The following is a 12,516-nucleotide window of genomic DNA, read 5'->3' on the forward strand; positions in this document are numbered from 1 at the left end:
GTGCCACGGCAGCGCCCGTTCGAGCAGCCAGCGCACGCGTGACTTCACCACAAAACACGTCGCTGGAACGCCGCTATCCGTGCCTCTGCTGAGACATTGGCTGAACCATTGTGCTGGGTATATCCCCGAGGCACTACTGACGGCTGCACGCAGCACTAAACGTGCGCCTACAGCGCGCCTGTAGAACACAACAGCATCCGTGCGAGGCCCGTAGAGCCCACATTAGTTGATATCATGTCGTCCCCGGACCAGGACGATGCTTCTCCCTCGCCGGAATTCAGCGGTGACTACGACGAAGATATGGCTGCTGAACAGAACCAGAAAGAGCAGAAGGACGAGGAGCAGAAGAGTGCCAATGGTCAGACGAGTAAGAGCAATGCGAAGGACCCACTGAGACCGAGAAGGAAGAAGGCGAGGAGGGCCTGCTTTGCTTGTCAGCGGGCACATCTGACGTGCGGTGAGTAAATAATCACCAGAGGTATGACTTCGGTGGGTACTGACTTTCCAGGCGACGAACGACCATGCCTGCGATGTGTGAAGCGCAATCTCCAGGATCATTGCATGGATGGCGTGCGCAAGAAGGCCAAGTATCTCCACGATGCGCCCGACGGCGCTCTCATGCCTGGCGTGGGCGGCCATTATCCCTACATGAACGGCAACCGACCTACGCCTCTTCCCAGCCAGGACATCCAGGCCGTTACCATGGCCCAGCAAGGCAACCACTACGCTCAAGCACCGCAACAGGCATTCTACCCACCCAACTCAGCCCCTGCACCACCGACATACAACCAGCAGTCCCCCATATCGCCACCGTACCAACAATCACATCAGGGCTCCGTACCAACTGCCGCAACAACAATACCGCAAGCACAGCCAGCGCAGATGCAGCAGTTTAGTGGACCACTTTTCGACCCAAGTGACCCTGCCTTGTTTAACTTTGATATCTCCAGCCTCAACTTTGGCAACCACTATGGAGCTTTGGAGTTCGGCATGCTCGGTCACATGTCGTCCGGAGCTGCCGAGACCCCACCCAACGACAATAGCATGATGAACTCACAACAGCCTGTCAACATGTACAATCCGCAAGTACAAGGCGGCTTTGTAGACCACTCACAGCAAGCTTCGATGATGCCCATGAATCCCAACGGTCTGCCAACAGACGACTGGCAGCAAACTGGCTCTCGGAACGGCAGCTTGCAAGTCCAGACCCCACACGGCACCCCCACGACTGCATCGATGGACTATAGCGGTCACCGCCAAGACAGTCTGAACGGCCCGCATGCGTTTGCGATAGGCCAAGGACCTGCCAGCCATCACACAGCTAGTCCTGCATCGACGGATGCCCACTCGACATATGAAGCCGACAACCCATTGGCAACAGTTGCGTTCTTCGCTAACCCACATCAATCGCAACCCCAGCGATCACCGACTGTCAGCCGGCGGCAACAGGAGAACCGCCCACCCAATAACGCGCTACAACCTATACACTCTAATGGAATTCGAAAGCGCCACCGAGATACGAAGAGCATCTACCAAGGCGTTACCAAACCGCACGACTACGTCAAGGGCTACCACAAGCTCTTCCAGCTCATCCTAACCAAATACTCGCGCCCCTGGGCCGCCAAAGCGCAAGAATACGTGCAGAACTTCCGCGGCGTGCTCGTCGACGTGCATTCTAAACTCGAAAAAGAAGATCTGATCCACCAGGAAAAAGGCTTGCAGCGCCATCTTATGACATTGCAAGAGCACTTCGCCGAAGTTGGCACGCCGTTCATCATCTGCCGCCGCAGTGGCGAAATCGTAGATATGAATAAGGAATTCACGATTCTCACCGGCTGGAAAAGGGAGGTGCTGCTTGGTCAAGAGCCGAATCTCACGGTGAACCAGCATGGCAATCGCGACCCCAATGAGTCCGAGATGAGCACGCAGACTAATACTACGCCCACGCTTGCGGCGCAGCAGTCCGAATCTGAATCTGAGCCCCAGCCGGTGAATATTATTCAGCTCATGGAGCCCAAATCTGCACTCCAATACCTACAGCGGTTTTCGGAACTCGCATACCAGGATCCTCGCGGCTTTGCGCATCAGAGGGTCAATATGCTGCGGTACCAGACGAAAGCTGATGTAGAGAGACTGGCGGAAAGAGAGGGCAGGAGAGAGGAGAAGGAGATTAAGAGTGAGGGCGGGCGTGCGGGCGTGCATCAGGGTGAGAGTGCGATGCAGAGACTGGGTGCGAAGAATGGGATGGTGGATTGTATGATTTGGTGGCATATTAAGAGGGATATTTTTGATATGCCGGTGTTGGTTTGCATGTCGGTAAGTTGAGAGACTGAATGTTGTGTGGGTGGGTGTGAGCTAATGTGTTACAGGTCATGCCGGTGCTCGATAAAGGGCTGCACTAGATACGCATCGACTTTTGATCGAGGGCGCGTCTTTAAATCGCTGGATCACCCACCACTATCTGGAGCAAAGCAGCTGGATGGCGTGAAAGTCCTCCGCCTTCAGATAAGGCAAATCAAGCCTCAACCAACAGAGTCTCCACTTCTGGATCAAATTTTATTCTTCTTTGCACCTGGTGCAGCATCGTTTGGGTAATGGTTAATGGCTTCGAAAAAGAGGGTTGTCTCACACTTGGGCGTTCAAGGAGGAATTGTGGCATATCTGGGATACCAACGGCTTTTCTTGTGCCACTAGAGATTTTTGCATCGAATATACTCGCATTGCTTCATTGAGGCTACGGGTGCTTTATGTCATGATTTCGTCTATCTATAATCCATCCCCTGCATATCGCCCAAGTCACCCTCTAGCTCGGCATCGCACTAACAGCCACCTCATCCTTCTGCCCCTGATCCCCCGGCACAAGCCTGACATTCTCCCTCTCATCATCCTTGTCTCCCTCCACGCTATCCCTTCCGTTCGTCTTTCCGTCACTCTGGCCTGTCACTTGCCCAACTTCCTCCCCACCCTCACCCTTCAACCACGCATCCTCCTTACAACTTTGATACGCCTCTCGTGCCAAACTCCTCTGCGCGACCCTGATATCCTCGCGAATATCCTCGACCAGCGCATCCTTGCTCACGTAATCGTATTCCGGTCTTATGAACCCCAGAATCACCAGACTCAGCTCCGCGCCGTAAAAGTCCTTCTCGAAGTTCGCCAGGATATGAATTTCGATTGAACGTGTGGTATTTTTGTAGTACGGATTATATCCGATGCTGAGAACGGTGGGGTACACGAGAGAGCGGCTGGTGGTGGGTGTGGAAGCCGTGTATTCGAGGTCTTGCACCGCGTGGGAGGAGGATTTGCTAGGGACGGAATTGTCGTCGGTGGCAGAGGGGACGGTGGAAGAGGTTGTGGCGGAGGGGATCGTGGAGTGGTCCAGCGTGCAAAAGCCATAGTAGATTCCGGAGTCAAGGTCGGAGTGCCCGTTTATGGAGAGCCCGGAGAGCGGGATGTTGGCTGTGGGGATGCCTAGCTGGAGGGTGTTAGTCTACGTTTGAAAGGGGTTTGGTGGGGTGGGTGAGCGTGAAGGAAGGTAAAGTAAGTGTTTTGGTATTGCATTACCTCCTTACTTCCTCGCCCGAAGCCCTTGATTACTGGCCCGCGAAGCTTGAGGGGGAATGGTGGTTGTGGGGTATTTGGGCCGGCGATGGGATCGCGGGGGCCTGTGGGGCGGACCATTGTGCCTCGATTTGGAGTATGTGGTGACTGTGAAGGTAGAATAAGACAGTGGATAAAATTCTGGGGGCGTTGTGTAGTAGAATCGCAGAATGTGAGTCGAGATGTTGATGGGTAAGCTTTGCAGCACTTTCTCAATCACGGCATCGCGGGATTGGTGGGGCAGACTGGACCCTGAATTCGGAGCTCGGAGGTTACGTCAGGATGTGCCTTCTTTGAGCCTCACCACGTGCTCAACTTATAAACAATCATCATCCTAGTTGATTTTGTCATATCTTTCATGCGTCGAACACCTCCCTTCATTCTTCGCTTCACTCCTCGCGATTCTGTGAATACCTCCTGGACACCTTGTCGCACAACCGCTTGCAACATGGCATCTGCATCACCATTCAATTCTCATTCACGCTTGGCCGATGACAAGCCGGCGTTTACCTATGGCACAGCTTGGAAGAAGGATCAAACGAAGGTTTTAGTCAAAGATGCGATCAAGCAAGGCTTTCGACGTGTCGACACAGCTGCACAGCCCAAGCACTACCAGGAACACCTAGTGGGCGAGGCGCTGCGGGAGGCGTACAGCGAAGGAACGGTGTCACGAGAAGGTGTCTATGTGCAGACGAAATACACCACGCCAGCCGGACAGGATCTGAACAAAATGCCATACGATCCAAATGCGCCGCTGGGGACTCAAATACACACCTCAGTCGCTTCATCACTCAAGAACTTGCGGCCAACGCAGGCAGAGGAAGGATCGTACCTCGACTGTCTGCTTCTGCATTCACCATTACCAACGCTGGAGCAGACACTCCAAGCCTGGAGGTTGCTGGAGACCTACGTACCGCACCAAATCAAAGCACTCGGCATCTCGAACGTCACACTTCCCGTCCTGCGGGAGATCTACAACACATCAACAGTCAAGCCTTCAGTCGTTCAAAACCGTTTCTATGCACAGACTCAATATGATAGTCCACTACGAGCGTTCTGCAGAGAGCATGGCATTATGTATCAGTCGTTCTGGACGTTGACAGGCAATCCCAAGCTGCTCAAGTCAAAGCCTGTCGTTGAGCTGGCACAGGCTGCACAGGTTTCGGTACCGACCGCATTGTATGCGCTTGTAATGGACCTTGGTGTTGAAGTGCTCAACGGGACTACGTCTGCGGTGCATATGCAAGAGGATCTTGAAGGTATTCAGAAAGTGCGCGACTGGGCGACTTCGAACCCGCGGCAATGGATCCAGGCTCGCGAGGGAATGTGTGCTCTGGTAGAGCCTGGCCACTTCTAGTGGTTTTAAGACGTACCCGCCCTGCATTCTTGTTCGTTCTATCGTGGGGATCACTGAGTTGAAAATCAGCTTGACTGCAGTTTTCAGCCTTGTGGCAGTGAAACCACATAGCACGAGACCTTGGGCAGCTGTAATCCAAATTGAAAGGTGATTGTTGCACCCCGCATGGCCTGTTGGGGTATGATTGGTTGGGGCTGCGAGACTCGCATATCACACTGAGCCTGCCCACCATGAATTATCTGAGCAAGCAGTACAGCTATGCAACACTAGGCATCCTGGGACATGCGATTGGCCACAAGATTCCCCAGAGTATGTCTCGTGGTTCACGTCCCCGAAATCGACATACCTCTGTTGTTATGGTATTCTCAGATCCGGGAAATCTGTTCTTGCAGCGAACCTCAGGAACAGTCTACTGGACAGGATAGTCACTGCCAACAACGAGATAATATCTTATTACTATTTCGATTATGCAGACCATGCACCTCTGGACTCAGTGCACATCATGGCCTCCTTGACCCAACAAGCCTTGGAACATCTACCTTTGGACCACTTCGGCGATACTTTCAGCTATCCTTTTGGACAAGGTCAACCTAAACCGAATGTGGCTGCCCGCATGCGTTATCTGGCCAGCACACTGAAGACGTTTGGCACCACGTCTATAATCCTCGATGACGTGGACGCATTGAGCCTAGAGGACTAGAGTAATACCCCAAAGCTCATCGAGATGCTACTTCAACAGTCGGATCTTGTGGTCAAAGTCTCGATTACATGTCGTATGGAGGAGTTTCGCGTGAAGAAAGCGCTTCAAAACCATGGAATATCGTACACGCGCCAAGAGAACATCGACGCTGACATCGCTACGTTCATCGAAATCAAGTCGAGCTGATTGAAGCGGCACATCCTCTCGTCACCGATCCGACACTAAAATTCGAAGTCATTCAAACCATTGCCAATGGAGTCAAGGGCATGTAAGTTCACGTCCAATCTATTACGTCCTCTCAGTTTCGGGACAGCACCACTCGAAGCAGCATTTTGCCTTCCTAGCGGATTCTTTCTGTACAAGGCCTTTTGTAGTCCTCACAGCCTCTCTTAGGTCGCAGACAGCCTGCAAATTAGCACCAAATACCTCCTACAAAATTGGGCTTGTGTTTGCCTTTTTCTGCTTCTCGACAGAGGGTTTGCTAATTAAGCGGAATGCTTTTTCCACGTAGTGCCACCCTAGTCTTGGGCTTAGCTGACATGTTGGTCTGGATACAATTGGCACGCCCTATGTTCAGTTATAAATAACGTACTTGTGCTGATTAGACTCACAGGTTTCTGTGGACTAACTTTCAGTTCATCGATATCAAGGAGGTCTTGGCAAAAGAGGCTATTCGCATCGCACTTGCAGGCCTGCCGAAGATCCTAAGCGAAATCTTTCTGAGAGTCATACGCAGAATGCACGACGGCGCTGGAGGCGAAGCTAAGCTTGGAACGACGCGCGCAGTTTTCCGTTGGGTCTTTGACGCACGCAGGCCATTTCAGTTTGGGAGAGCTCATGGAGGCCGTTGTCCTTAACCAACAGACACCTATGTGCACACAGATCGCATACCCAGAGACATTGGTGGAAGATAGATGAGCGCCTGCCGTAACCTTGCCGTAAACAACGAAGAAGAAAGCACCGTCTCCTTCGCTCATCATACAGTAAAGCAATTTCTATTTTCACCACAAGAGCACGGGGGCGTACTTTCATCCCTCGCCAACCTGGACTCGAGCGAAGAGGAAGTTGGAGACTTGTGGTCAAGAAGGCCGACCTTCTTAACCCTAGAGTTCAGAAGGCTTTATACACCGTTACAGAAAGTGTCCTTCAGTGCGCCGCCCAGAGCGCGCTTGCTGGCGAAAACCTTGCACGTCACGAAGCCAGCTTCTTTTCATAGAAGCTCTCTGGATCTTCTTTACACTTCCACTTATACCATTCTTCCGCTACACTGCCAAGATGGCCACCCACGAGAGCGACCACACCGATTGCCGACACCACCACGGGCAATCACGTCTTTAAGGTCTGGAGACAGCTCTTCACTGCCGAAAGATTGCGGGTTCGCGATCATATCAATGCTAGATGCGCGGATGTTTCTTAGAAGTAGGTAGTCTTCCCCAGCCATGCGCGGCCTGTTGACCGATCCAAGGCACGAAAGTGAAGATGACGACTTCACCAACAACCAGCTCCAGTATCCAGAGCGCGGCAGAATTGCCAGTTTTTTTGGCATCGTCCCGCGAACAGACGAAGGGTATCCCAGAACATACTCAGAGGCCACAAGAGCTGCTTGACCGACGAGCTGCAGAGGCCCCAGCCGTGGCCGAAGAGATGGCAGCCGCAGACCGCACGGCTGAGAAAATGAAAAAGCTGCTTGAAGCAAAGCGAGCCAAGAAGCAGGAGGAAATTGAGGCGGCGAAGGCCCAGAAGAACATGGAGACGCAAGCTAAGAAGGGCAAAGATTTGCAAGCTGAACATGCAGACTGAGATACCACGGGGCGAGGAGGACGCTTCTGTATAACTAAGCTGAGTCTGACAGTCGCTTCAGATCGGCAGAGCGCATTGCAGTACTCGAGCAGGTGTGCACACTTTTCTCCCCTTTTGGTCCTGCCGATCGAACGGTAAGAGCGAAGGATTGCTCAACGATCTAGAGAGAGAACCTGCGCTGTGAACTTACAATACATTTCAGATGCTGCTCGTTTTGGTGTGGTCAACTTTCATTACATTTCGCGCCTTTACAGTCATTCCCTACGCTTATATAAACGCTTCCTATGCGGAGACTAAACTCACGCAATCTCAAGTTGACAGAAGGTTCCTACTTTCCACTCCATTTTCATCCCAAGCGCGGATCAACGTGTCTACATACAGTTCAAGCCTCGTTTGTCTGACCGCTGGAGTCTCCCTATACTTCATTACCCGGTTCTTGTCTCGCTATCATACCCCGGAGTGGATCCGGCGACTGGAGTCCCCCAAGCCATTTTCCAACATCTGCTACCCACTGTTGCCCCCGCCAGCACTACCCGAGCCCTCTGAGCCACATGTCGCTTGATCAACGAAGGGGTCTCTCACGAGTCTTTCAAAGCCTGCCAGGACAAATGCACGATCTGTGGTCAGCTTTGGCATCGAACTGGCTGCTGTCTTCGGGCATCACGATGCAATACTAGGGCAAAGCCAACAGTGTCGATCTGCAGATCCCGCTTCCACACGTTGATTTCAGTACTTCTCTTGGTCACGAACTTTGTTTCGCCGCCAGTCATGAGCTCAAGTTCGCCCTGCAGACACTCCTTCACTCTTCACCATCAAACACACGATCAGCCTATATGTTACCGATGTCCCCCGCTGGAATGTGACCTAACATTGCAGACACATGGTTCAATATGATTTGGGTACGCGATCTGTGCCTACGCTCTGCAAAGCTTCCGTGCGAAGCTGGCGGGCTTTGGGTTTCCGGTTTTTGGAAGGTATAGGCCGCGGAGAGAATGGAGGGGGGCAGTGTCGGTTCTGGGATAGACGGGTGGCACCGGGTAGGTTGCTCTGTGTCAGTAGGTATGAGTAAGTACGTCATATTCGTAGAGACTTAGGAATACGCTCTTCGGTTGGTGCAGTAAGATGGTAGATTACTAGGTGCGAATTGGCTGGAATGTCGTGCAATGATTAGGCCTTCACTTTATGCGGCGTAACCAGAATCTTGACATGCTGGTCTCTATTCGCGACGGATTCGTCAAATCCCTTTTCCACAATATCATCGATGTGGATCTTGCTCGTGATCATGGTTTCGAGACCTTTAAACCTGCCTTCAGAGCTGTCAGCCACAAGTCTGGATACGTAAATCCTACTTACCGGCTACAAAAGCTTCCACAACGTCCTTGAACTCCTCGTCGTTGTATGCGAGACAGCATTTGATAGTGACCTCCTTCAGTAAGAACGGAAAGAACGGAATCTGCATCTACACAGTGTTAATATTGTTTGATAACAACCTGTATTGCCAATACTTGCAGGCGACCCAAACCACGCCGCAATATTCATATACAACCCTCGATATCTCACCGCATCCATACCCGCCTCAAACCCCTTCTGACTTCCCGCACAGTCGAATACTACATCTACGCCCTCACCACCCGTTAGTGAGCGGCACCTCTCCCCGATGGAGTCGTGAAGGGGGTTCAAGACAACATCAGCAACCTTTTCATTCTGAGCAGCCCTCACAGTCGTAGGCTCCGACACAATAATATTCCCACACCCAAAAGCCCTCAACACAATGCAAACCGTGACGCCCACCGGCCCACCGCCAACAACGAGCACGCTCTTCCCACCCCAGTCTTGCAGACCAGCGGTGGCAATCGCGTGCCACGCGACAGCAAGCGGTTCGATCAGCGCTGCAAGACTCAGATCCACGTCTTCAGGCAGAGCGTGGCACATCCTAGCGTCGACGGCGATGGTTTCTGAGAACCCGCCGCCGGTGCCGGAGAGCCCTTTGAAGCCGAGTGTTGTGCAGCCGTGGGTGTGGCCATATTTACACCGCGAGCAGGAACGGCAGAATATGCGTGGGTCGGTGATCACGGGCGTTCCTGAGGAGAGATTTGAGGAGGCTGGGGCGCTGATGATGCGGCCAGTGAACTCGTGGCCCATGGTCACGGGGATGTGGGAGTGCGTTGCTGGATGGGGGCGTGAGGGGGGTGGGCAGGACGTTGGGCCGTGGAGGTATTCGTGTAGGTCACTGCCGCATATGCCGCACCATTCTATGGCGACGAGGGCTTCATGCTCTTCAGGTTCTGGTGTGGGTACGTCAACGACACGGATGTCGTGGGGGCCGAAGTATTGTGCTGCTTTCATGGTGTTGCTGTTGTGAGCTGACCAGTATGTCAGTGTCAATGATGGGAGTTGTAGTTGATGTGCGTGTGGACGGTTGAAGACGGAGTAGAAAGTTGATAACTGACTCGAACCTAAGGTGTCAGCAGTTGCTCTAGATTACATCGTATCACTCTTTATTTATTGAAGTTCACGTGAGCGTATGATGGGGAGAGCGAGGGGCGTCCAGTAGGCATCCTGGCTTCTCCGCACTGCTGCAAGCTGATCAAAGTAATCCTGAACGGTCACCGTCGAGGAAGCTGAATGGTGGCGGTTGTGTGCTAACATATGCAATACAACACGCTAGATGAGATTGATGTCACTGACTTCATCGGTACATCGAGAACGACCATCAAGTAAGTATCGAGGTCTCTTGTGGTTAGAATTGAGGTCCGTGAGTTGGATGTGATGGGGGAGTCGCAAATCCACTGCGGGGGAGCTTCTATCACCGCCCTCGCTACCGGCCAATTAGAAGGCAGTGACCGGTTGATAGATGATGCAGTTGAACACATCTCTCATACAAGGCTTCACAACCCCGATTCTTAGCATCGCTACACATTGCTCTATCTTTTGTATCGTGCTGTTAGTCGCATTAGTCATTCTATCTGTTGAGTATGCTTAAATCTCGATGGGCGCCCCAGGGTGAGGAGGAAGTGCCGAAGCCTACAACTGAAGCGTGCGCGCAACAAGAGGCAGCACCAGCACCACCGGTAAACAGACCCTTACTATCTGCGATGCTGCTCAGAGAACTTATACACCCAGCCCATCAATGCCTCCTACGACAGCTACAGCGGCCCCTCCATAGACCCCTTCGCCCAAACCGCCGGCACCGACGACCTCTTCTTCGACGATGACATAACGCCCATCTCTCAGCCCGTCGTAGAGCAGAGCAGCACTCTTGGGGCAGAAGCACCCGAATTTGTCCCTGCGCCAGAGGAACCCGCTCCACCAAGCGCGCCGCAAGCACACCTCGCGCCCAAAGCGCCGCGAGAGCCACGAAACGCCGACCGTGGAGGTCGCGGGAGAGGAAGAGGCCGCGGTGAAGGACGCGGGCGCGGAAGAGGAGGGCGTGGTCGCGGTGGACCGGTCGGCGATATCAGGCTTGAAGAACAGGCAGCGAAGGAGGCTGAAGCCGCAAAAGATTCACCAGCACCAGCAGAACCTACAACCAATTCCAACGAACCCCCGTCTGATGCACCCACCGGCCCTTCAAAACCCTCCACCGCCTCTGTCCACGGCGACCGCACCCTCACCGGCGGCTCAAAGCGCACGCGCCTCACCGAAGCCGAGCTGAGCGCCAAACTCGCTTCAATGCGCAGCAAGAATGAAGCCCTAGCAAGTGCACACGCGCGCGCGGAGGCAGATGCAGCCGCTGCCGAAGCGCGCGAGGCCGTGCTCAAGCAGCAGGAAACTGAGCGCAAGAAGCTGGCAGCCGAAAAGCAGAAAGCGGAGCGCAAGGACCGGCAGCAGATGATGGGCGAAAGAGAGCGGAATAGGCAGAGGAAGTTGAATGCGCAGGGAGGCAGGGAGTGGGATTTGGAGAAGGAGGATGGGTTTGATGGGACGGGTGAGGAGCGGAGACGGGGTGCGACAAGGGGTGCATATGGCGGTGTGTCAGCGCCGAGGGGTGCTCCTGAGGGGAGGGAGTTGTTCGACGATGGCGGTGATTCGGGATCGTACCGTGGCCGAGGCAGAGGGAGAGGTGGAAGGGGAGGACGAGGAGGACGGGGTGACTTTCACGAATCCCGCGGCCACGAGGGTCGAAGCCATGAAGGAAGAGGAGGCAAGCAAACCCAACGCCCACCGACAGCAACCGACTTTCCCGAGCTGCCCTCTTCCAAGCCAGCAGAACAGAACGAATCTGCGCCCAAGATCAAAGAGTTCTCCATCAAGGGCAAAGGCGAGAACAAGAACGAAGACATCAGGAAGAGCGAACCCGAGCTCAAGAAGGAACTTGAGCCTGCGGAACCAAAGGTCAAGACTGAGGAGGCACCGCAGAGACCGGGTGTCAAGAAAATCGAGTCGTTTGGTCTGGAGCCGATGAAGAAGGGTCAGAGTTGGGCGGACGACGAGTAGGATCCGTCGGGGCTGGTAGCCTTGTGATCATGCATTCATCATCAATAACAACACTCAGTTGAAAAGCCATGACCTGATAGACGTGAGGCCTAAGCATATGCGTCACACTACGCCACCGAACCTATCTTTGGCGAGCCGTCCAGTAGCTGGTATGTGAAGCAACTAGTAGAGAGAAAGCGTGTGTGACCAGGATTTGCTTACCCGGACTCACCTTTCACGATCTTGACAACCCCAGGTATACGACATGCCGAATGCGACTCTTTGGCCCTGTCCCCCGTACTCTCTCACCTTGAAGAAAAGCAACGACTGTACCTCGACCGACTCCTCACCCTGCCATCATCTTCCATCCCTACTGCTCCCGCCGCTACCTCAAACAATACCATGGATCCTCTCCTCTTTGGGTTGATGTCATCCCAGGCCGCCGTTGCGACGTCCGTGCTATCCGTTCTGGCTGCCTGAGCATGGGGTCGACTATGCGATCGAAACGTTGGTGAAGGAGTTGGAGGAGGAGCAGGAGCGGGGGCGGATGCTGTGTGAGAAAGAGAGCAGGGAAGGATAGTGCAACGCGAGAAGAAGTGTAGCGTCTGGGTTACATGGACAATGATCTTATGTGACGCGGTGG

General features: G+C 53.5%; 6 protein-coding genes across 6 annotated transcripts; 4 read left to right on the forward strand and 2 right to left on the reverse strand.

The window, feature by feature from the left end:
• Positions 1–77: 77 nt before the first annotated feature.
• Positions 78–2,697, forward strand: BU25DRAFT_156516 (uncharacterized protein). The gene is made up of 3 exons (XM_033700680.1): positions 78–457; positions 509–2,316; positions 2,370–2,697. Exons 1-3 carry the CDS (start codon positions 235–237, stop codon positions 2,400–2,402), a joined length of 2,064 nt encoding a protein of 687 aa, XP_033558813.1. The 5' UTR covers positions 78–234; the 3' UTR covers positions 2,403–2,697.
• Positions 2,698–2,726: 29 nt separating this feature from the next.
• Positions 2,727–3,782, reverse strand: BU25DRAFT_398935 (riboflavin kinase). Its single transcript, XM_033704923.1, has 2 exons — positions 3,565–3,782; positions 2,727–3,475 (listed from the first exon to the last, which is right to left on the reverse strand). Exons 1-2 carry the CDS (start codon positions 3,679–3,681, stop codon positions 2,804–2,806), a joined length of 789 nt encoding a protein of 262 aa, XP_033558814.1. The 5' UTR covers positions 3,682–3,782; the 3' UTR covers positions 2,727–2,803.
• A 266-nt stretch (positions 3,783–4,048) lies between these two features.
• BU25DRAFT_461134 (aldo-keto reductase-like protein) lies at positions 4,049–4,957 on the forward strand (the record flags this gene model as incomplete). Its single annotated transcript, XM_033710416.1, has 1 exon — positions 4,049–4,957. The coding sequence occupies one exon, from the start codon at positions 4,049–4,051 to the stop codon at positions 4,955–4,957; it is 909 nt and encodes a 302-aa protein (XP_033558815.1).
• A 1,614-nt stretch (positions 4,958–6,571) lies between these two features.
• On the forward strand, positions 6,572–7,457 carry BU25DRAFT_424066 (uncharacterized protein; the record flags this gene model as incomplete). The annotated part of the gene is made up of 2 exons (XM_033708253.1): positions 6,572–7,076; positions 7,123–7,457. 2 exons carry the CDS (start codon positions 6,572–6,574, stop codon positions 7,455–7,457), a joined length of 840 nt encoding a protein of 279 aa, XP_033558816.1.
• A 1,051-nt stretch (positions 7,458–8,508) lies between these two features.
• On the reverse strand, positions 8,509–9,803 carry BU25DRAFT_398939 (L-iditol 2-dehydrogenase; the record flags this gene model as incomplete). The annotated part of the gene is made up of 3 exons (XM_033704924.1): positions 8,509–8,764; positions 8,811–8,916; positions 8,967–9,803. 3 exons carry the CDS (start codon positions 9,801–9,803, stop codon positions 8,625–8,627), a joined length of 1,083 nt encoding a protein of 360 aa, XP_033558817.1. The 3' UTR covers positions 8,509–8,624.
• A 391-nt stretch (positions 9,804–10,194) lies between these two features.
• On the forward strand, positions 10,195–11,937 carry BU25DRAFT_450669 (uncharacterized protein). The gene is made up of 2 exons (XM_033709709.1): positions 10,195–10,528; positions 10,581–11,937. The coding sequence occupies exons 1-2, from the start codon at positions 10,433–10,435 to the stop codon at positions 11,892–11,894; spliced, it is 1,410 nt and encodes a 469-aa protein (XP_033558818.1). The 5' UTR covers positions 10,195–10,432; the 3' UTR covers positions 11,895–11,937.
• Positions 11,938–12,516: the final 579 nt, after the last annotated feature.

The sequence above is a fragment of the Macroventuria anomochaeta genome (genome assembly GCF_010093625.1).
Source record: "Macroventuria anomochaeta strain CBS 525.71 unplaced genomic scaffold BU25scaffold_30, whole genome shotgun sequence".
Classification (NCBI taxonomy): Eukaryota; Fungi; Ascomycota; class Dothideomycetes; order Pleosporales; family Didymellaceae; genus Macroventuria; species Macroventuria anomochaeta.